The sequence below is a fragment of the Dicentrarchus labrax genome, unplaced genomic scaffold, assembly GCF_905237075.1.
Source record: "Dicentrarchus labrax unplaced genomic scaffold, dlabrax2021, whole genome shotgun sequence".
Taxonomy (NCBI): Eukaryota; Metazoa; Chordata; class Actinopteri; family Moronidae; genus Dicentrarchus; species Dicentrarchus labrax.
Window position 1 is genome coordinate 4,546,778 of NW_026136716.1, and position 24,940 is coordinate 4,571,717.

The 24,940-nt window shown below is 41.8% G+C and overlaps 1 protein-coding gene across 5 annotated transcripts in view; it reads right to left on the reverse strand.

Annotated features, from left to right (window-relative positions):
- Positions 1-24,940, reverse strand: part of LOC127378569 (nck-associated protein 5) — a 130,396-nt gene that overhangs the window by 100,378 nt on the left and 5,078 nt on the right. For 3 of the 5 annotated variants that reach the window (XM_051427516.1, XM_051427523.1, XM_051427521.1), the window contains exon 2: positions 21,798-21,900. In XM_051427516.1, coding sequence (XP_051283476.1) covers positions 21,798-21,900 — 103 coding nt within the window. Of the gene's footprint in view, positions 1-7,709; positions 7,870-21,797; positions 21,901-22,011; positions 22,233-24,940 lie in introns of those variants that run through there. The other 2 variants (XM_051427517.1, XM_051427518.1) reach the window with 2 other exon arrangements.

The window sequence follows — 24,940 nt, forward strand, 5'->3', positions numbered from 1 at the left end:
AGCTTTTCAGGTACTGGCAGGTTGGATTTTATGAAGACAAAGCCAAGCTGGTTGTTTCTCCCTGTTTTACAGTCTTCATGCTAAGCTAAGCTAACCAGCTGCTTAGGCTTCTATTTAACAGCCACATATGAGAGTAGTATCAATTACAACTTTAAATAAATAAAATATTTTGAGAGGTTTGGAGTGTTGGTCTTTCTGTATTTTCTGACAGTATATCGAGGAAACAATCTACTTAATGTACAATTTATCAACAGATGAACCCATTATGACAAAAACAGTTTGTTGCAGCCCTATAGATAAATCAACACTGAAACTGAAGATATAATTATCAATGAGTATCGTGTATCTTTCACCATGGTTTTATGAGGGAACAAATTGCTATTTTCTGTATTGTTGTATTGCAGTTCAGAAGTTGATACCTGATCACACAGTAATTGCCTGAGAGGGACTGATTAAGTCCGTCTGAATGGAAGCCTGAAGAGAAAATGAAGAGCTTTCACCATCGGCTCATTTCAGCATCCTCTCTGAGTACTTGCTGCACATAAGAGGTCCATTTACAGTCAAACGTATCCTGAGACCAAATGCTTTCCATGTTCCCGGTATACACAGACGCCATGCTGGAGTCAAGCCATGCAAGCAGTAGGGGAAGTGGGTCAGGGGAGAAAGGCTTAATAATGCACTAATTCAGCTGGTTCGACTTGTGTCTTGTTACCCCCCTCCTCAATGCTCAGATTCAGGCAGAAATGAGACAGGAAGGGCGGAGAAAACAGCCAGGAAATGCCTCCAAAATAAAGCTTGTTTGTATCTGAATGAATTGTAGGGGCAGGGCTGTGCTGCAATATTTAACAAAGAGTAAATACAGACTGCTTTGTAGAGCTGTTATCACATCTGACCAATTTCCTGCAAAATGATGATAATCCCACAGAAATGAATGTAATGAAATAATCATAGGAATCTTGTTTGCTGTGCATAATTTCCTCCGTAGAAATCTCCTGCTCCTCCAGCTGTTGTGCCAGATGGATGTTGGGCCGCAGCTCGATAGCCCCCTGGCTGCCACGGGTTCCCACAAAAGCCCCTCTATGACCAGCGTGACCACACACAAAGGCAATCGTTGACCACTGACACAGCAGACAATCAGCCCTGAGGGTCAAATGGTCCTGTGCAAAGCATCCCTCATTCAATCCGGCTCACCTGAGGCTCAGTACGCCTCATAAAACCTCAATCACTACTCTGATGTCTGGCTGCGAAGAGAGGATCCCGGAAAATCATTGAGAGGCGCAAGCACATCACCATAAAGTTGAGTTATGGACTCATGAAAGGCATACAGATCATATTATCTCTTTAGAAAGTGACGGAGACTCAATAATGTGAATGGCTCCAGCTAGCCGGATGACTCAAGCAGACAAATGTTACTACATGCAGATGATATTGATTCTTCTCATGGATCTTTTGTACGAATAGCCTGCCTTCTAATGACAGAGGGCCTTGCATCCAAATTACTTCATCTCAAGAATCAATTATATAAAAGGCTGGAAATGCAATGCAAGAAATGTACATTAAGTCATGTAAACTTGTATGGAGTTTTGAATCTTACTTTACTAAAAGATCATTTCATGCATTTTAATTTTAATTGCTGGACAATTTCTTTTTCTTCCTTGCTTCAAGAGACAAACATTTGTTTCTAAAGGTAATCATCTTTGGAAGAAGGTAGAACTGAACTCTGTTGGCTGGATGAGGATGAAACCAAAGGACTTTTTGCAGCGTATAATTGGATCTGCAGAAATGGCCAATCTTCCAGCCACTGGCTCTGTATAATAGTGCACCATCAAACAGCTCCAGCATGAATTTCTTTCTAATCACAGTAATGGCTCTGCCCTGCACCTCAATATTGATATTTGGCATTTGAGATAATGTGACACAGTAGCTGTGTTATGATGAGCACAAGCAGGCTTGATTTCTAACTTGCAGCAAGCAGGCAGAAAAACAACACAGTCTACCTATCGGCCCTGACAGCACCCGACTCCTCAAATGGTGGGAGTGGCATGAAGGTCACTGCCTCCTGCCCGCGAGGCTGCAGTGTAAGCGTAGCCGGCAGGCGGGTGTGGCGAGCTGGACCGTACTCAGCTCCCTCTTCCCTCTCGCCGACTTTTCGCAGAACGGAGACCAGGCTAGCGTCAGCCGCAAACGCTTCTGACAGCACGCATTAGCCACGTCAGACAAAATCAGGTTCCCCTGCAGACAACACCTTATTATAATGCAGCACACTGCCGTGGTTTGAGGCAAGGCAGATCTCTCAGCTTTTGTTGCATCCGCTCTGTTGCTGTGTTTGCATATGAGCGAGTTCCAGCGCAGGATATTGTGGAGAAACATTTCAGGGAATGGCTCATACTATGAAAATAACCACCGGCCGTTTTCTTTAAAACATGCCGGACTGAATTAAAACCATTTTCTCACGATGAGCAACACAGACCAGAAAACCTCCTGGTATCAGACACATAAACTCTACCCAGCAAAACACACTGATTTTCCAACAAAGAAGTGTTACACACAACTTCAAACACTTGAAAAACCTGAAAATAGGTTAATTTACCACAACTTGCATCAAGTGGGTAAAATTGCCCGTGGTGCATTCAGGGAGATAATAGGAGCCCATAATGACACAGTGGTAACAAACTTCCACATGAGGCCACAGGCTTTCCCTCAGGACTCCCACCCTGTGACACATCACACAGCCAGGCAGGTGATCTTTTGTTTGGGAGGTGGATGATGATGAGACATGTACACAATGACTCCCAATTTGTGCACACTGAGAAAATAGGACAGGACAGAAAAAAAGCAGGAGGGATAGCAAACAGTGAGAGTTAAAAACAAAAAGAGAAAGAAATGAAAGACAACTGTGCTGCTGGCTTTTCCCCAGTGTATAGATGATATACAGGAGCACTATTGTATTGTGTCTAGCTCTGCTGCTGGGAGCTGACAGGCCCTTTAAAGCTGTAAAGGCTGTCTGTACTCAGAGGCTGTCATCAATAGAAAAAGCACAGGGGGACCAAAGGACGGTCGGTCAGGGCCGGGACACTGCAGGGACGCGACCAGCTGGAGCACCTGGTGTTCGGAGCCAACACGCGCTTTTGCACACAAAGACACACACACAGCCCAACGCGGCACCCCCGTGAGATGACCACACGGGAGCACACACTCACCCAGCTTGTGAAGCATATATATTTGCTTACACGTGAACAAGCATTGATAGCGTATGGAGTTCACATGAATGCACACATGCTATACATAAGCACACACACACACAATATTATATGCAGGGGATTATAGTTTGGGGAAAAAACTGAAAGAGTTTTGAGCACAGCTTACACTCTCAACCATGGAGCAAAACTACGAAAAATGTTGCCAAATCATAATTTTTTGGTCTATACTTGTTGAATAAACTACCACAAAGGATCAGTTTTTAATCCTTTATTTCAGCTGTAGATTCCTAATGACAACTTCTGGGAGCAGAATAAGTAGATCTGGCTTAAGATTTTACAGACTTGCACCACCCAAGCTGCTGTTGGTGGATTGGGCAACAGTGTTTTTGAAACATCTGATTTTCACAGCCTGTCATATAAACATGCCCATGTGATTTATTTACTGGAAAGTGATACATATTGAGCAATATGCCAAGGAAAGTCAAACCAGATAATTCACCTGCACATCATTGACTAGAAACCTCAACAATTATAATTATAACCATTCTTAGGTCAGGGTATCTATCAGTATCTGTCAGCAGTATTTGTAGCCAGTTTCCTATAAGAGCAGCTTCTTTCTCATTAGTGGAAAACCAACATTCAACAAAACCGACACCTCACTCTCTGCTGAGCAACACGACCTGCCCAGAAACCAATGTTGGGCATTCACCATAGCATGAGTAACAACATGACCTAAATATTTCGGAAATGTGTTTGTGTGTCTGTTTTGGGTGGTAGCTGTTGTGATGGTGGTGGTGGTGGTGGTGGTGGGGGAGGATAATCCATGCAAATCTGAATTTCGGCTGTTGAAAGCCAATAAGGCGGTATCAAAATGAGGGCAGAGTTAATTAATCATCTCGGCTTCCTTTTCATGGCCCTCCCATGACTGTCCCGGGGGCTTGTGTGAGTGTGTTTTGTATGTGTCTGTATGTGTGTGTGTGTATGTGTGCGAGGCAGAGAAAGCAAGGCAGGGAAGCAGGAGGGTGGTGCAGGTTGCAGCTGTGGGATATTAGCATAAAGTAATGTGAGCCAGCAGACTGCTGAGCTCCTGTAAGCCCGGTGCAAACCTCTTAGGAAAAAACAGGAAACTCCTGACACCTGCTTTATTCACTGACCGCTGAGAAAAGGAGAATAGACATTTAAAAGACAGTAGAAGCTATATTAGTTGCTGATTTTGCACTGATTAAACAAAAACTATCCTTTTTATAATCAGTTCAGTGAATGTGACTCATTAAAAATCGCATACAGTATGTGCTGCATTTTAATTGTCATATTGTTTTTAAATAAGTACACAAGAAATAAGAAACAATACATTAATCAAATAGCGATTTCGGGTGCCACTGCTAATTAAACTTCACAAAGAGAAAGCAAAATGTTTTTCCAAAGATTTAATACTTTTTTGTTTGTTTTCCAAGATCTTCCTCGAGCTGTCTCATCACCATCCATAAATACTTTTAACACTTTGCAGCTGTGAGCAACTCGTCCCTTTTCTTTTTTTTTTGTAATGCAATGTGGCATGACAGCCGTGTGTGTCCGCTTTATTATTCCCAGAAAAGACACTCAGTAGTTCACCCTACGGTGAGCAGTACGTTGACATTTCAGACACCTATGAATCATCACCTCTTTGCGTCATCCCAGCCAGGTGTACTGTCACACATTTATTCATCTATCAAATGTGACACATTGCGTTTTTGTTTGTCGTTTTTGAATACATTTCACACCTAGAATTCAGTTACTCAAATATAATGACAATGGAGAAATGTGCTCCCCTATAAGAAGTGGTTTGAGGCAAACAGCCAAAGAGATTTTTAGTATGTATGCTGAGTATCTGAAGTGTACTTAAAGAATCAAGAGATCCCTTCTTAACACTATTTCATTGTCCCAATGTCTTCTCTGTAGCTCTTTTTGTTTCCACAGACAGTGTTTCCTTGCTGGGCTGTGATGGAGAGGAAAATAAGGAATTTGGCACTATAAAGACTCCAACTCTGGTCAATGCCCAGTTGATTTGGCTAATTCAGACTGCTGAGACTTCATATTAGCTCCAGCTAAGCTTTTGAACGCATTTGTACACCGAACAAGGATTTTATTTTCCCTCACTTAGATCGAGTTAAGAAGGGATCTCTTCAGGGCCAGTATATAGGGTTGAAAAAATGTGATTCAGTTCTTTTTTTTATCCTATTTTGTCACTTCCTTTCTCCAAAACCTAGTGTTTTATTGTGCAATTGAACAGCTCATGCTCTCCTGCTGACTTACAACCACTACTACACTACCACTACAATCATTTTGGCAAAAAACAGACCAAATGTGAAAGCAAGTTTCAGCGAGTTGATATTAAAATGAATGTAAACCAATGGCTGCCCTGAAGGCACTAAATCAATCTAAAATCTTCTGGTATGCTTTGGATTACATACTTATTAGCTAATGAGTTAGAGCATGCAAAGCACTGGTTTGTGCCTCTTAAAAACAGATTTGCTTCACGATGACTAAGTCATGAGGAGACACAATGGCTCTTGTATTCCCTCGACTTTTTTTTACTGTTGCCACAGGCAGGTTGATAAGGCTTTTATTTTGGCAGCACAAGCTTGGCTGGCTTAAGTTGACAAAGAAAAGGCACTCCTGTTCTTTTAAGGTGGTTGGCACACCAAACAAACCTCAAAAAGTCTACATTCACTTGTGGCTGCAGTGCCCAAAATGCTTTCATTCAATTCACAATAAAAGCAATGTTAACAGAGAAAAGCTTCTTTAGGCCCTGACAAAGCTTTATCTTGTTTGAGGCTCTGAGTGCAGACCTGAAACAGAAATATGACGGTCAGTGTAGATCATCAGCCATAATGCCAACATTCATGCCGCAATGCATTATAGCCAAAAAGAAAGACTGCATAGAAGTTTTTCAGGCTGGAAAAAGGCTCAGTGGGTCAGTGTGTGAGTGTGTGTAGGTTTGGGGTTGTTGGGGGGGATTTCTAAACGGAGCACAGGGAGCGTTCTGGGCACGAGGAGGAGTGAGAGAGTGAAATAAGATGGAAAAATGCAATCATGCATCCCGGGCCTCTCCAGCTCCTCGTCATGAGTCCACCCCCCCCCCAACCCCCCCTTCTCCTCCACGAGCCATTAGTCACTATCCAGCTCCTGTTAATGTAATTAGATAAAGGATATATGGAGCCTCAGAGCTCGGCGGAGACATTTGTCTGAATAATTGCGTCCATGCGGTGGCAGAGGCTAAGAACCCCTGGATTTCCACAAAACACCTCTAGCTCAATATCTCAAGAGAAGTGGAGGGACGAGCGAAAGAAGGACAGAGAGAGACATTTGGAGAGTGGAGGGAAAATGAAAGATAGAGAAGAGAGAAAGAAAAAAATTCCCACAAATAATCAATTTTCGTTCTTTTTTTATCTTTCGCTGTGTTTCCAGAAGCTCACAAATCACTTTTTCTATAGCCAATCCAATGAGACGAAGCACTTAGGATCTATACCCACTCCAACAACAGAAAATGAAAGAATCAAAGCATTCAAAGCCATCCTCAAACCTAGGTCATATTTTCAGACCTGGCTGTTGCATAACGTTCAAATGCTGGTTTCTCCACCCCCGATATACACACACACATATATCAACAGAAACACATTGCACATTAGGCAACCTAGTAATAAACTCTCAAATTTCACAATCCATCTCAACCAATTGGAGTGAATGTGTACAGATGGCAGGCAGATCCCCTGATTCGGACCTTCTGGAGATGTATCAGAAACACGAAACAAGCTCGATTCTCGCGTGTAATTAGTGGCAGTCGCAGCTTGTCGGCTAGTGACCTACATATGGAACATGGTAACATCGCTCCACTCAAGATGCACCACGCACAGTCAAGAATTCCTACATTCCCATGGTCACACACAAGTCCAAAAAGCAAAGCCAGGTCAGCACTTTCCCTATGAATTAATGTTTAAATTTGTTTTTAATTCATCAATTAATCATTCAGTCTGTGAAATGTCACCAAAACATGTTGAATTTACAGAGAAGAAAAGCAGCAAATCATCACATTTTAGAAGTTGGAACCACCACATGTTAGTCTTTTCTGCTTTGACTTAACAATAAATCAAATCAAAACTGCCAACTATTCCTTTCAGTGCAACAAACAAATAAAAACACAATGTAAATCTTGCATGCATACACCAAATATAAACTCGTACTCCATTTGCTTCCAAATTAATTTCAGCGTTTCCCTCATCATCCCTTCCCCCCTTCCCTGCACCTCTAACCCTGGGCAATTCCTGTCTCCTGTCTGGGGCACTAGCGATGTAGGTGGTTGTGGATTTGGGCGGACTGGAGGGCAGGATGCTAGCCTGATTATCACCCAGTCAGACCTATTTCCAGCTCCAGACAGCCTGCCTCCTGCCCCAGATACCTCCTCAGCGGACGAAGCCCTGGAAGGGATGGAGGAACTGGAGGGAGGGGGGGGACGTATGGACCGAGACTCACCGCCAGCAGCTCCAGCAGGGGAAGGTTTCGGATCCTCCCGCACACGATGCCGTGGTCCACGAACTGGCTCATCCTGCGTCCGCTTTCCTCGTCTGCTCGCCTTCCTCTTCTTCCGCTTCGTTCCCCACTTCTGTCCTAGCTGCCTTGCTGAGTCTCAGCTGCTGCCTGCCACTGTGCATATGTGTGTGTTTGCATTCGACAGTGTGTGTGTGTGTGTGTGTGTGTGTGTGTTGGACTGATGATGCGGCAGGCAGTCGTGCTGCCTTGGCAGTGAAAAGCCTCGTCTGAATTCTCGTCTCTTCTCAGCAAGGCCACATCAGCTCTTGTCAATATTTAACCAGCCAGTCAGGTCGGATTATATCACCTGGGCAAGACCGACTGAGGTTTGCTGCCCAGGAGAGCGTGTGAGTTGTGTCTTTTTATGTGTTTATGTGTGAAGCAGTCACTGGCTGGTATTTGTACACGCGTGTAAAGACATAAAACACTAACACATGTCAAGAGAGGAATCTAATTCAGACTCCAGCTTGGCTGTTTCTCCTCTTTCTGCAACAAGCTTCCGTCCAAAACTCACACTCAGATGCGATGTGGCTTCTGAACACTGGCTGCTTCTCTGCTACTACTGCTGCCACTCGGGGAGATCTGAGGCAATGTAAAGAGGGACTTGGCAACAGAAAGTGAAAGAAAATGTGCGTGTGTTCATGCAGCTGACTGGCAGGGCGACAGGAGTATCAAACAGCCAGTGAAAGGGCTCCTTGACATTTGCCTCAGGAGTATTTTTCACTGTCTCACTGTGAGCGCAGCGCCTCAGTTTGACATCAAATATGTTGTATGACTCGTGAGCTTTGGCAGGAAAAGACAGGGTCTTGATCCAGCTACTTTGTACTGGTCAATACACTTTTCACTGGGATTACACGTGGGCCCATTAGATGGAGGATAGGGAGGTGGAGAGACAGTTCTTTGGAGCATTTTCTGATCCTACAGCTCCTGTGTTTAGTGCTCATCCTGATGGAGGAGAAGAAAACATGTCCAAAAGTACAACTAGCAGTTTCACAAAGTAAGTAAGTGCACTTTATAGGTCACGTGAAATGATTAAAACAGAATCTAAAATTATTGATCCTTGGCTTCAAACAACCACAATTCCATAAAAAACACTTAAACTCCATCTGCTGATGAAGATCATGTGACATGAGTAAAAGCCCCAGAACAGCTACTAAATGGACCTTTTCCAAACTCTTGTCAACAATGAACACTGAACCTCATTAAAGCCAACATATCATGCGATATGGTAATGTTGTTTTCTCGACTGCCATTTCCAATATCAAGAATCAGTGCTTACCACCTCCGCTAACCAGTTTCTTGAGGGAAACCCTGAGAAGGAACTTCTAAACCTCAGATTGCAGGTTTTGTTTCACTCACAGTGGTCCTGTCAAGTAGGCTGCACAATAGATAATGATAGTTCTCTGCTTCAGACTGGAAAACATGGAAGCTCTTAAGCAGACATAGTCACGTTTCTCCTTAAACTAGTTCTAAAGTGCCAGAGGTAAGAAAAGGCTGTAAATTGCAAAATACATTTTATGTATAATATGCTTTCTTTCTACTCTAGTCAGAGCAGCTGTGACAGCTCACATCATTATATAAAAGGTTTGCTAATTGGTGTAGTTCCTTGTCAATGGAGCTAAAACTGTTCTTGAGGGGATGGTCTACTTAGTAACTTACAATGAGCAAGAAATCACACTTTATTTGATGCATATAGCAGTTAAACATTTTTCAATCTTAAAGCCTAGACTGAAAAATATAGTATATATAGTATAGTATAGCAAAAGTTTTTTGTTTCAAAAATCCATTTGTAAAGTTTCTGATGTGACAAAAAGGTCAGGAAGCTACTGAATCATAGTTTAAGGGGTGTTAAGTTAGTTGGGGGGTTTTTTAGCAGCAGTGACTCACATCATCATCGAAGTGTCTGCTGGTTTGTCTAGTTCCCATCGGACCAGGTGGAAACAATTCTTCAGTGGATGGTTTTCATACTTACTGTAAATCTTGCATCAAAAACGGATCTTGCGAAATGAAATGGTTGTGCAAGGCTTCATGATATCATCAAACAACAAAAAGATGTCCACAAAAGCCTTCCTTTGTGACTAGCAAGTGACAAGTTTAAGCATCTTCACCTGCAGTCAAATGCATATCATGCAATATAGATTCCCAAGGAAGTACTTCAGGTGAGATTCAGTCTTCCACTTAAATACCAAATTACACAGTTACATTTTGATAGATCACCAAATAAATATGTGTCTAGTTTTACATGTGGCATGACAACAAACCTTTAATATGTACAGTAAATTCTGCTCCCACTGACCTATATAATCTGTTTTCTCCTGCAGAGAGTTGAGCCTATGACCTGTAGCTATACTGTGATTGATGAGAGTTGAGTGTCAGGTGGTGTTCCTACTCAGAAGGAGATTACAAACTCATCAGTCAACAGGCGCCTGGGCAAGCCTCACTGAGGAATTTATGACATCAGACACAGTAGCCTCGCACTGGATAGGTGGTTGTGAAACAAGCTGAGGTGATGCAGGTGTAAAATAAGCGCCCTGCCCCAAACACATTCCCGCAAGTGACTAATGGTTTTCCATCAAAGCAGGTGCCACCTAGTCACGGCACCTTTATTAAATAGAAAATTACTTTGCAATCTTTTGTGCAACCAAAATGCGCTTTCAAGCTAAAACCACCAGTCATATGTGCATCAAAGCAGTGTGAACCATTATACAATGGCAGTTATCCAGTCTATGCACAAGACATTGTACCACTGAAATTAGCAATCTTGTCTATATAATTAAGAATTAGGTTTAAAAAATGCATCCGATTTAGGAAAGCTTAATTTGTCAGTGAGAAGGCATCGTGACACTAATACCCATATAATGATTTTGGTCTGGGATGGTCAGAAAATTGAATCTTGGTTGGAATGACTGACTATTTTGGTAATGCATCCTTAGCAGATGAGACGGTCCATTTGTCAAAGTTTCAATTAGATTAATGATGAAATAACATAAATATATTATAACAAATTAAGGGCAATTACTGTGGTTTGGAATGGCCGTAAAACTACACCAAGGTAGAAATGACTAAATAATTCATATCATCTGTCAAGCTCTAAACCATTTGCAAATTACAAGGGACTGAAATTCCAAAGCAGTTGCGTCAATGTATGTAAGAATGTGAGTAAAAAATAAAGCCAGGTTGCAACCCCCCCAACCCCTTTAGCATTAACCTCCAACCCTTTAAAAACAAAGAGGTCACCAGGTGCCAGGAAGCACCAGTCCTACGCGAACACCTGGTAGGAACTCACCATACAAGCCCTACCAGTATACCTCGGCTGGCTGAGACAATTTCCCCGGAAGGCATCTTTTTTACCCGCATAATGAGTCTCAAAGTGTCCTCAGGCATGAATAGGTGTGGGAATAACTACCTATTAAAGCTCACATATAGACACAAGCTAATTTGCGCGCAGAAATGCTAAGCGCACATCCGCATATTCATCCACATGTTGGCACACAAACACACTCATCAGTCAACCCGTATCAAAACAAACAAGTAAGGCTTTGAGCACTTATGTGGAGCCATATATCAAATGTTAGTTTTAAAGTGGTTTTCTGTATGTATTTACTCAGTGGTCGGAGCTAATGCGGAAACATGTAAATATTTCCCTGGACTGTGCGGGAAGTGATTCTAGGATCGTTTATTGCACTTCCCAGACCACCAACCAACAGAGAGTCCTAAACAGGGGTTAAAGCTGGGATCAGAATTTAAGCCAAAATGAGTGAACACGCCATACATAACGACTGTTTTGCCAACATACATAGTTAGTCTTGATAGTAGGAAAAAACACATATTGAACAAATGCAAAAAGTCACAAGGAAATTCACAAAATGTCACTATCACACAAAATGTCACATGAGAAATGGAACAGAAATGGAAATGTATCAAAAGCCATTGGCCTTGCCAACTCATAAGACATTTTTTTGTAGAAAAGACAAAGAAATAGAGCAAACTGCTAAATTTGGATGGAAAGATGAAGGCAACAAAGGCCCAACAACTCTCTGACTCTGCATTGAAACCTGATGAACTGGATTATTATTAATCTTGCAATGTGATGCTGATGGACCCGATTGTACTTTGAAGGAATGTATTTACACATCTTGCACAATGTCTACGCAAGCTGCAAATTGAAAGCAGATATCAGAATTTCTAGAAAGTAAATCCAACAACAAGCCTGGTTTCCCCACGTTTTTAGCCCTGGTCTTAGAAAACCCAGCATGAAAGAGCTCTCTCAGATCCCAGCTGATGGTTTGGCTCGATGCCTGATGAGGAGGATGTGATCACAGATCGGCCTCTGTGCAAAAGAATAGACAGGACGCACCAGCGCACCACCTTCTGCCTCTCACACCCACACCCAGTCTGCCAGGAGGCCATAGAAGGAGCCTGTCCCACCCCAGCTGCAAGGTGAGGAGGTGGGCTTCCCGGTGATGACAGATGCAGCCTCTCCTCGGCCTCTGCCTCTCACTGTACACTGGGGTCTTAATCTGCACGTCAAATCCTGTTAGCTATCCTCTGCCAGTTTTGCCTTGTTCAAACCCAAACCTGCAGTGTCAACACTGGATCCAAAGATGGTGCCTCATATGCATACGATAAACAACAAAAACATCCCTTGAGATGGAGAGTTTCCACGCCAGGTGGACAGGGTTAACACCCTGGGATAAGCTCTACTGTGTTTGGATCATGTTTCAAGTTTCTCTGCCGAGACAGGCCCTCTATTTCAACACAGTAAACCCCAAAAAATAATACTGGGTTTTGCACATCTCTCGCCAGTGGGAGAGAGTTTTCTTGACACACTTGCCAGTTTACCATTGTCAATTAACTACAAATAAATCACACACATCAATCATACACTGTTTTGTTGATTTGTTTATGCTTTCAAAGTAGACCAGACTACATGCATACACTGCATGGTAACTATCCCTGAAGATAGCATGCTAATAAAAAATAATATGTGCTTCCATAAATGTAATATGTAGGTTTAGTTGTTCGTGCGAAACGAGGTGTAAATCTCCTAAAGAGCTCTTAGACAGCATGTTAGGCAGCCAAAAAATAGTATTTACAGAAATGCCTGTACCTACTTAGAGTCAGTTCACTTTAATGATTTCAAACATGACCTAAACCATTTTTATTTTGTGGTATTGTAAAAGTCAAACTCCCACAAAGGAGAGGCAATTGGTTCCCAAAGTTGGTGCCACAACACACTGACACGCCTTAAGAGCGTGCCAAGGGTGCCACAAGATTTGTTCACTTCCGTGTTGTTTTGTTGCGCTGTTTTAATCATTTATTACCACTTTATAAAAACCAAGGCGTGTACATTTTATGTAGCTGGCTACTGGTTGTCATGGTAACACAACACGCTTTCTGGTTCGTCAGTATTTCAAGTACACCATACAAGCGATGAAGATGCACAGATTTGTCACTGTAAACACAACTCAAATGTTAGATAGGGAACTTGGGCTGACCAAAAGAAGTCAGACTGCTTTATGGACGGATTTTGACTGCTTGTGTAACTAGCATTGTTTGATTGACTTATCAGTGTTGTATTGTTGTTCCACAGCAGATTTTTCTGGGACCATGGTATAAAAAAACAAAACATTAGATACTATACTAATTACTCAAAAGTTATTATTGTGCCTAGTTAATTTGATTTTCTGCATCTTTCCCTGTTTTTTGCGCATTTTCAATTTGCACATAAAAAAGTACTGAAAATGATTTTCTTTTACCTATATTCTTCAAATTTGCACTAAATTTAGAATAGTATAAAATAGAACATTTTGAGAAAGATTTGAATGGAGATCCAGTGATTGGTTAATTGGACTAATGAACTATTGGTGCTCACCTTTGTGGGGAAACACTAACTTTTTATTTTGCAAAACTGATATATTGCTCTGCCCTCTCTTTGCAATTTTTATCAAGCTGTTGGTGCACCTAATAAGGAGACCTGACCTGAAAAAACTTTGATGTCTACATTTAAAAAAATTCTAAACAAGATTTTGGTACCTAATTGAAGAAGAAATAAAGGAATTACAGTCACAAGAAAATAAATGCATAATTTCTTCAGGGCAACAGTGAACATCTGATCTGATCACACTTTTTAAATGTGATGTGATCAAATCTTAAGTATAAAACTGGCATAATCAAAACCTTATTCCCAGGGAAATATAAAGACATCACATTCTTTCCATCGATCTCCTAATTGAGCTCAACAACAACAAATTTACTCCTTAACTGTATGACTCCCTTATCTGTTTATACCTCCACTTGAGCAAATCTGAGGACACACTGAATGGTTCCAAGTGTTTGATCCTGTGGGGTGATAACACTGGTAGATAAAGAGATGACTGTGTCCTCTTTGTCCCAGTGGACTTCAGGCCTCTCAAAGGGCCTCTGTGTTCCTAGCTCTGGGCTCTTTTGAGGGGAAACCACAGGGTGAATAGGGATTGTTCCAAAGCGCTAATGTTTGGGGAACAACGCATGTGACTCTGACCGCACGCGGCCCCGGTATCAACTTTGATCTCCATCATGATTGGAAGAAGAAAGTCTGTAATTGGCCCCTCAACTCAAAGGGCACAAAGGACGGGCTCATTGGACAATGGAAAATGAATGTCCAATTATAGGAGCTGGCAAAAGGCCCTCGGAAGAGCACAAACTCAGTGTCCTCCTCACTACAAAGTAAAATGCCTCCTCAATCAGTTTGGAACAGATCCAAAACTTCCTCCTTTATTTGCCGACTGATAATTAAAGTGTCTTTGATTGAGCGACAAGCAATAAAGCCTTAGTCACAAGATAACAATGTACAGCATCCACCTATGTTCAGCAGGCAAATAGGAAATTCATGCATCACCACAGATCTTTGCTGAGGCATGTAACATACATGCAACTTGTGACATGGGTCACAGATTTCAGCGCACATTAGCACACATCAGTATGTCACTGGCAGGCAGAGGAGATGGTTCACATGCTACACTAAGACTAAGCAGGTCAGTTGGAATGCTTGGCTCATTATTACCTAGAGCAAAAATGTAATAATCTTTTGATTTACTCACCTGAAATAAATCTCAAAACTCCACTCAAATCCCTGCAAATGCCAGTAAACTCATTTTCTGACATCATGTTGCACGACTAACTGCTTCACCTTCAAATTATGAAAATGAAAGAGGCATTTAACTTCACTACACGTGATGCCGAGATCCATAAAATATGATATAATTGCCCTAATAAAAACACAGGCTGGGTATTAACAGGGGACTGCCAAATCTCATTACTTGGAGGCTGGAAAAACAGACGAGTGGCTTGTATCAAAACAGCCTGAACAATTATTAAACCAATTTTACAAGCGGATGGAGGCTGCTTAGTCTTATCCACAGCGTGTGGTTGGATACGGGGGAAGCCGTTGGGTTTCAGACTGGAGTCTAGGGAAAAGCCAACGTTGTAATCGCTCCTCGTTGGGCTCGTGAGAGAGTAGACAGTTCCCATGAGACAAGAGGAGGAAAAAGGCCAGCTCTTCTGCCTCTCAAAGTCAGCAAACGTCCCAAAGTGTTCTGGGTTCCCACACTCTGCGGGCCCCGTGGATACCCACGCGGTGAGCCCAGGTATGTGTGGTATGTCACCTGCACACTGAGGGGGCCGTCAGAGACCCGGCCGGAGGCTGGTACACCCCCACTGAGAAGCTTGATTTAAACTCTCAAGATGAAGTGTGAGAGATGGAGTGCTCAGAGAGAGAGAGAGAGAGAGAGAGAGAGAGGAGGTGGCTGCTCCAAGAACTGTCTAAATCTTTTTATGTGACTGGCTCCCACCCAAATTGTCCGATCAGCCTCGGCCTCAGAACCGCACTTTACACGAGTTACTCAAGAATCAAGCTGACACACTGAGTGAGTACTGAGTGAGCACTCGTCCCCTGAGCTTGGCATCCTGTAATACACATGGCGTGAGAACGGGGCCCACACTGAGGACAGCATTGTCGGTGGATTTCTACTGTATAATTAGACTCAATTAGTTTGAGCTGCTCAGTAATAATATCAAACCTCTCCATTTGTCTGCCTGACGATGTGGGAGCCAATCAGATTAGACTGAGTATTTCTTCCCATCCAGCTACAGAGCTTGCTCCCCTGCTTAGTTTTATGTCTCCTCGCTGCATTGTAACAACCAGCTGTAATGGGCTGTGGGGGGAGAAGAAGGAGGAAATCCAATCTTGCCAAGCGGACTCCATGCTGGCTTACCATCTAATTCATTTGCACTTAAATTTAGCATAAACCAAACTAATTTGTCTGTTTTGGAGTTTGTCTCTGGGACACTTTTATTGTCTTACTTTCGCCAGTGGCGAATGGGCCAGTGAAACAAGTTGCAGCCTGATATAACAGCATGGCAGCAAATCAACACGTAAAAGACTTTATACAAGGAGGAGGCTTGACAAAAGCCAGGGGGATTTAACTAAACCCAAACACTTTGGAGATAAACAGGAAAGCACTACCACATGCTGTTTATTCAATACAAATCACAACTATGCAGCAAGCGTTTAATCAGTAATGTGGAGCACTTGATTATTAACCCCCCCTGCGGAGTGTTTTCAATTTGCCCTTTTGTTATCAATTATCTCTGAGCATGATTGCACTGCTGCACACATTATACATTTTGGCAGAGAAAAGGGCGTTGGAAGAAAAAACAAGGATATGGTCTCACCAGTTTTTCTTGGGCTGATGAATATTACTTCACGGTTTGAGGAAATGCATTAGACACCACATCTTAGATAGGTTCTTTTATTTTGGAAATGGAGACCTTTAGTAGTTACTACAGACATAGACCAAGACAAAGATAAGGAGAGGTGTGTTTTCGGCAACAGTGAGCATCCAGTATAGTCTAGGTATGTGACAGGACACTCATCATATCCATTCTAACCAGCAATCACCAAGTCTGAATGTTGAAGTACCTTCAGGTGATTACATACTATCTACATCAGACGTGCTGTTTAGCAAGTTTAGAAGGGCCTTTCATCTCAGATTGGATAAAAAATGTCTCTCTTGAGCCAAACTTTGTAACTTTACAAAAACCACTATCAGTGACTGACAGTCAAACCAGGTGCACATAGGTGTGAAAATGGGCAGAGCTCCAAGTACCCCGCAGGTTACACTCCTTCTAAAATGCTGAACCACAGCCATCACTTCTGTGTTGACTGTGATGGAGATGGCGTGCACTCACCGAAAGACATGACTGAAATTAAATTAAAAAAGATACTGTTTCTGAAAAGAGGTTTTGTTTACGGAATCAGGGGCCACTGGTTTTGGAGGCATCTTTTCCACTCTCCAAAAAGTTTTAATATATCCTCATTGTGTCTCAACATGGGACTCACATAAATACCACAAAACCTATGAACCCAAAACTGACCAAGAATGCAAAAGCAAATTTACAGTATAATCTTTATCTTTCACCCACCATTCTCGGCATATATAAGCTTGATGATTGGATGTTTTTACTGCAAGGCACCTTGGGAGTTTATACTACAGCTTGTACCCTCAGTTTTTTATCAATTGTTGTTGTCCGTTGTTCATCATTTGCACTGATGATTCAGCCACTGAAGCTCTCCAACTGCCAGTCACCTAACATCATGGAGAAAATTAACAGGACTTTTACTTCCAAAAACCAGAGGTCCAGACACTTCAAAACACTGTTGGAATTGTCAGTTTCTTGTTCCACCTCAGCTTATCCCAGCCCCCACCTCATTGCCAAAATTTGGACTGTACTGTCCAACAGCTGCTGGATGCTGGCAAGCAGGAAACCCATACTACAGATTTCAAAACATCATTTTCTACACTCCATGGTGTATTTACATGCCCATTCCAGTATCAGCAGTTGAATAAGAGAAACTTTCTGATGACACTGATGATTTCAGTTTGTTAGTTGATAAACCATCAACCGTCAATGATAGCCTCAGTAAAAATCTTGAATTAAACCCCTGTGATAGCCTCTACAGTATAAGATAGACCCCTGACAGAGCTTCTGCATGACCTAGTTAAAGCTGGCTGGCAGCAACTAGCAGCAGCCCACAGACCGGCGACGGCCATCGGGCTCACCGTGCGCGTCCCTGCATGACGAAGAGAGTCTCATCCGCAGGCGGGCATCGAATGATAAAAATAAATAGAGGCACAGAATCAACCCAGCAACACGGCAGTTATGTAATGCAAATGGTGCCCCAGTTACTCGCGAGCCCTGCTGTATCTGCTGCTACTCTGGGCCATCCCTGAGCTACATAACCTGATCCAGATTAGATCGTCCAACCCAACCTATTTCCTGTTATGGCAGTTGAGGACTGTAATGAAACGCATCAATAAGATGCTGATAACGCTGACTAAGGGTGCACTTAACTTACAAATGTGCAACACTATAAACACACATACATGAAACACATACAAAGACATGAAGTCAATTACTCATTTGAATGAAGCCTGGAGCTTTGAGCAGCTTTGGAGCAAACACATGCAGGAACATTCCCCTAAACCTAGCCTGCATACATTGAGGAAAACATATGCTGGCTCAATGCATTATGCATGTGTGAGGTGGTGGTCCTGACTGACATTCAAGCCCTATGTTCACCAAATTACCCATAGACGATTGATAGAAGCTTTGTATGAAGATGGGCCATGTAATCCATCCAAAGAAGAGCAGACATAAATATTTTACCTGGTCCTCAGCTGACATATGGTATTTTGTCTCTATGTCTGTGTGCTTGTGTGAATTAAAAATCTGTCAGGGGCAACCCCAGTGGAAAATCTCTCCTTTTTCATCATCCTAACAGGCCATGAAACACATGGTATGTCTAAAATGTGTGAAAGCAACAAAACAAGGCCAACCATTATCTGGATGAAGCGAAAAAGGGTGACAACCTTGTGACAAAGCTGAGTGAGCAGCACTCTGTCAGAATGCTGGATCACATAGGGTCATCTTTCCAGGTCGTACACCATGTTATGTAAAGTGCACTGTTAGCAAACGTGCCTCTGAGTTATGTAAATTCAGACAACTGGACAAAACCGGTTCACAGGTGACACAGAGTGAGAACCAGAACATGAAAGCTCATGCCTGTCGTCTGACGGAATGTCAGAAAGCGCCTCTTGTGTTTTCTCAGATGCCTGAAAAAATAAATGTATCGGAGGCTCATATCCTCCCAGGAAAAGGAGTGTTTACAGGACTTAGTAGGTTTATCTGTGCCAGGGCCAGCAGGGCCACACGAGGACCAGAGACATCATGTCCTCCATCAGCTCTGGAAGGATAAAGACCCAGGTTTGAGTTTAGAGACAAACTCAGTGGCCTCAAAGTAAGTGACTTGTGGCTGAACAAAGGCTCAATTGACTAAAGAAATTATAGCATGTACAATAACCAGTAAATACACAATTTGTATGTCTTTAAAATACTGTAAATTTAAAGCATCTGCAAATAAATCACATCCGTTACGCAGCATGATTTTAAAAACAGCATAAATGCTTCTTTTGATGAAATTAAATGATTATAAATCAAGCATAATGACAGGAAATATGCATTTTATGTTGTGCAGAGGATCTACCAATTCATGGAAGAGATATTCCCTGCCTTAACTTACACCAAGAAAGACATTATGTGCATATGTAAGGCGACTACATTCATTTAACTTGAACCAACAGAATAAAAAACTTCTAATTTGCTAGACCAACCAAAACCAGCACTTTTTATGGCAACCAATGCCATGGAATCAAATCTGCACACTGCCACCAGATCCATGTTGGACCTATACCAAAATGCTTCGGGCTTCCTCATGTCCCACTATTAAAACAACCCAGCACCCTTATGCTCCTGCTGCCCCGAGTGAGAATAAATCATTGAGGGAGGAGAGAGCGGTGATAGAAAGAGGAAAAAGATAAAGTAAGACAAAGAGACAGAGGCAAATAAAGGTGCAAGAGGAGATAGAGTGGGTGAGAGTTACAAAATGACAAAAGAGAGAAAGTAAGTGCACAAGAGGGGAAGGAAAAAAGAAGGAAAAAATGAAAAAAGGGGAGAAAAATGCATGCATGGATAGTTGAGTGGACAAATGTGAGCATGTTGAATCATAAACCCATATCACAAATACGACCTACTTTCGGTCTCACAGTAAATCAGGCCACCGTGTATCCAATTAAAGCAATTAAAGCTGCAGAAAATCTCATATCAACCAATAACTATTAATGATATTGATCTAAAGTTCGGAAAGCCTTTATGAATCACCCAGTCGGCAGATAAGAAACAAGCACAAACCACAACATCAAGAAATCGCCCAGTCTGTTACAGGAAGTTACACATTCACAAAGCTAAACCACTGTGGATAAATTATAAATGAAGCAGACTACAGTGTTGTGTCTCACCAAGAGGATTCCAGTGTGTCACTTCAGTGCTCCTTCTGGATTCACTCTCATGTTGCAGTTTAAGTAGGAAATGATTGACAGACTAAGGGGTTTGTGTCCCAAATCAAAGGAAAAATCAAGATTTTTTATTATACTCATAGATCAATTTTTTATGTTCTGTGGATTACAGAAGTTATTTTGGGATGGGTTTTTATGATTTAGTTTCTATGTTATATCAATCTAGTCAGTGGTTTTCTTCTTTTACCAAGGTATGACCATGGACATCTGGACAGAAATGAACATATGGGTTTCACTTTTGGTAAAAACATTCAATATTTTTATGGGTATTCATTGTTATTCATACTAACGCATATAAAGGGGAAAACAGACACCAAACATCCAGTATGGATGAAATAAACAGATCGGTTCACCAGGGCAGCACAGGGTTTCCCTTTGTGCACTAGGACTCTCGTGCTTGTCAGCAGTGGGTTAAGATAGGTCAGCAGCAACCCATAAAGTCAGCCAGGTCAAGTCAATAAAGTATGTTGACATCTTTCGGCTCCATTAAAGCCTCATAGTCATCAACAAACTACACCATAAACAACAAAATCCCCCCACAGAAATGCAGTTTATAACAGTACAGTACACTGTGCTTCATGGTTTTACACTGTTAAAGGGTGTATTTTTTTCTTTATATAAATACATCCTTCTAATTAGTTATACTGTGAGGCTTCAGCATTTCCTATGTCAAAATGCTATTTTAAGACTCCTGATTCATTATTTCCTGCACAGTGACTGCACTGTATGCACTGAGGTGGAATTGAGCCTCATCACTAGCATACAGACACAACACAGCAGCCCCTATATGACTGCACTTGACATTCCAAAAGAGGCACTTGCAAGCAGATTCCCCTTCAGTTAACCCTGAGCCAAAACAAGTTTCCACTCCTGTGATTTGCAAGAACGGCCAAGCATAGAGATAAGCCTGTCAATCAACCGGCAGCCACAGTGTGTTTCACATAGTCATGGTAGGCTGTTTTTCCTCCCTTCTGTTTGACACGTGGATGTTTGTGTTTCATTTTAGTCTTAATGTTTGAATCCTGGGGGATCTGTGGAATATATATTAATGTGCATTTTTATTATTAATAGAAAACAAAACTATTTCATCTAAACTCTGATTAAAAGAGGTTTTAGGTTGCCAAAACATTTAACATAAGTGGATCTTTGTTGGAAAATATTTGCCTGAACACAGGAAGTGAATCATTTTTCATTCCCAGCAGATGGAATAAACCAAAACACAGAGTGGACAGTTAGCATGAGCAGTGTCAACCACTTTGTTTAGGGAGACAAAAGAGTGCCACCTGCAGAACCTCAAACTGAGTCACCAACACATGCTCAGTGGGGAGTGCAGTCCAAACAAGCCACAGCAATGACAGCATGGTCCCAAAGACAACATCATTAACAAAAACACCACAAATTTCCAAGATTTGATTGTGTCAGTACCCACAGTGTTGGCCAATTTACAAGAAATGTTCTTTCTTTTTGGGGATGAAGGGCAGCAATAGATCATCAAGACAGAATAAGGACATTCCACAATGTCTGTTTCCTGACTAAGTGACCAATCTAGCATACCGTGTGTTGGGGATTGACTTACCGGTTGGCCGCTGTCAAGAGACAATCTCTTTAACTGCTCTCTCCTCTCCAGGTGTCTGTTCATGATCCATCTGTCCTGCGGCAACTGACACACCTGGGAAGCCCTGGAGGGAGGGAAAAGGGGGAGGAGTAGAGGACACAGGGAGAGGGAGAAAGTCAACAAGGAATACCTCATGTCCGGTAGTTCACGTTTCCGCTGTTACAAGGGCTTTCACCTTTTACAGGAGATCAGAGTCCAAGTCATGAGCAGCAGAGGCAGTCGTCTCAGGCATAGTTACAGCAGCTGTCTTCTTCTTCTGTCACTATATATCCGTTCTACTTTTCTTTCTCTCCCATGTCTTTCAGTTTCTATCGCAATGCCTCTTCTTGAAATTCAAGCCAGTACAGGAGGGCCGCTACTTAAGGCCGACACAACTCTGGTATCACAAAGCTCCAGATCTTACTGCTTGCTCTTGGCGTAACCGAGGCATCCCGCCCTCTGACCCAACCCCAAACCTCATCCCTTTTGTTTTTCTAGGCCTCTCCAAACAGAGCTGGGAACCAGTCCGACCTGGCCTGACTGAGGCCACAGCAAAAGATAAACACTTCTCTTCACGCATACTACTCCTTTACAAAGAGCCTGGGCTTTAGGCTCACTGTTGTGGTGCACAGAATAAGCATGCTACTTCCTCATTGGTGTAGACAGGGTCAAAGATCAGTTGATGGACACCTCGGGGTCAGAGACCTTTCTGTGCAACTCAACTTGTAGTGCTGTGTGCATGTATGTGTGGATAAATCCTGGATGTAGCTGAGATAGAGATTACTGCTACATGTCCATGTTAACAACATATAAAGGAGGGAAATTAGAGCATAATCTAACTCTACATTTTTTTTATTTCAAACAAAACAAAAAAGCTGTTTGAATAAAGACAAACATGCTGCTACGTTTCCCTAAAAATGTCCAAGAAACCTTTCTTTCGAGAGAATCCTGGATCCAATCCAGTCCCATGGTTTTTAAGAAATCAAGTAACTCAAGAAATGGCTTCAAAGAGTGGGTATTTCTCTCATTATTTTGAATTTACTTTATGTAAAGATAAGATCATTGCAGATATAGCATAAGTGATGTCAGGGTCAGAAACACACATTCACTGCTGTAAACTCAATGTGCAGTCTGCTCGTTTAATGAACGAATAGATACATTTTATGTCCTACGTAACTATAGTTTTCTTTTTTCGTTTTATGTTTTGGAGATTTTTGAGAGTTTAATTGATTCCCTATAAACACTGCTGTCATCCATGGTATGGTTTAAAAACACTATTGACACGTATTTTGGCAAACAACAAGAGTGGCATTCTTGCCACCTTTGAAACCTTAAAGGACAGTTATTATTTTTAAAGATATAAGATATTTTTTCACATTAAACACTACGGTTACAAATGACAAAAGAAAATGGCCTATAAGCCCTTTGGAAGTCACAAATGAGCTTTTTTGAAACAGCAAACCTTATAAAATCATCTCGACACCCTAAGCATAAAATCCGCTGGTGGGATAATGCACGCCTGCTAAGTGCCACTATTGGCTCACTTCAGAATAAGGCTGAATCGTATTTATCCCACTTTTTCAGGTCAGTTATGTTTACTCGCTTCACAAACCTACTTATGCAACCACACTTCCCAACAGCGTCCCCAAGCCCATTTTTGCATCCGCTGCAGGCTATATCTGTTACACCCTGTCTGAAGCTTCAACAGCGTGACTGCACTTGTCAAACATCCCCACACATCAACATGGCATGTTCCATCCACTGCCAATCTGGTAAGTCCAAACTTATTGACATGAAGCCACAAACATCAGATTGCATGCCGGCTCAGCCGCTACGTTTTCATCCAGAACTGACAGAGTGTTCTTAACACAACACTGTCTCCTTCTGCCCCATTTTTGAATACCCCTGGGTTATCTTGTGTATAAGGAAGTTGCCTAATCAGTGAACAGGATGTGAAATGCAGAGGCTTTAATGACACAGAAACATCAAACTCCTGCCTGTCTCTAAATCTGGCTTTGTAATGACTAATTGTGCAAATCTATTGCATCAAATGAAATACTCTCGTCTATGTTTAGATTACATTTCAGTTTGGTCCCTTTCCGCTGGAGATTAGGAGAGGAAGTAAAGCTCATAGCTTCCCTTGGATCCAAAGATAGGGGGAGTTTATAGGAAATTGAGAGTAAATGATTAAAATGGATTATAGCACTGTGTCTGATTGGCCAGGCCAGACATAGAAAACAGTGACACCGTTTTTCCTTAGGGTATATAAAGTGTGAGGGGAGGTAGTGGTTGGATTGGAAGTGTTAAAGATTAAGCAAACACATTAAATGCCAGATATCAGGGGCATTCAGATAAAGCCAGGCGATAAAACACAAGAAAACTCCTACCTTTTAAACAGTTAAACAAATCAAATGATGTTTCGTCTTTTTACTGTCAGTTGTCCTTAAGCTCCAACAGGCTGATTTGAGTCTGCATGTAAGATCACGAAAGAACTAATAAAACATTGTGGAAGGCCATGCTGTCATTGCTTTGGTTTGTTGGGACGGCGCTTCTCAAAAAGCACTTGTTGCTACAGCATTTTTTCTGCAAGTTTAAATCTATTGAAACCTGAGACATTTATTCCTAGGCTTTCCAATATGTACTGGTGATCAACATCTCAACCATTAAGTATTCACTGGGCAGAACCAGAGCTCATAGAAGCATGGAAATAAGACTGGCTGTCGAAAGCTGATGTCTGTAAAAAGCAGAGCTGTGGCCAATTTTCCTCAGCCGACAAACTTGTTGACTGTCCGCACATTGTTCATGTTTCTTGGTGGCTTGATTTTAAAGGAAATGAAACACTTAGGGACTGTTGGCCATTATAAATGCTAATTTAAATATTCCTTCACAGACTGGTTTGATAACTAACAAATGATCCAAAAATTTAAGTGAAGCCATACAGTATTCCTCAAAAGATGTCACTTTGTATTCATATTATATATTATTATATATTATATAATATTATAAGAGGAACAGCATTTTTCAAAGAACTGAATTTTAAATGCCCCTTTGTCTACTTTTATGACAATCTAAGATCCTCTCTGCAACTGCAACCTATTCAACACTGTCCTCCCTAACTCCAAATT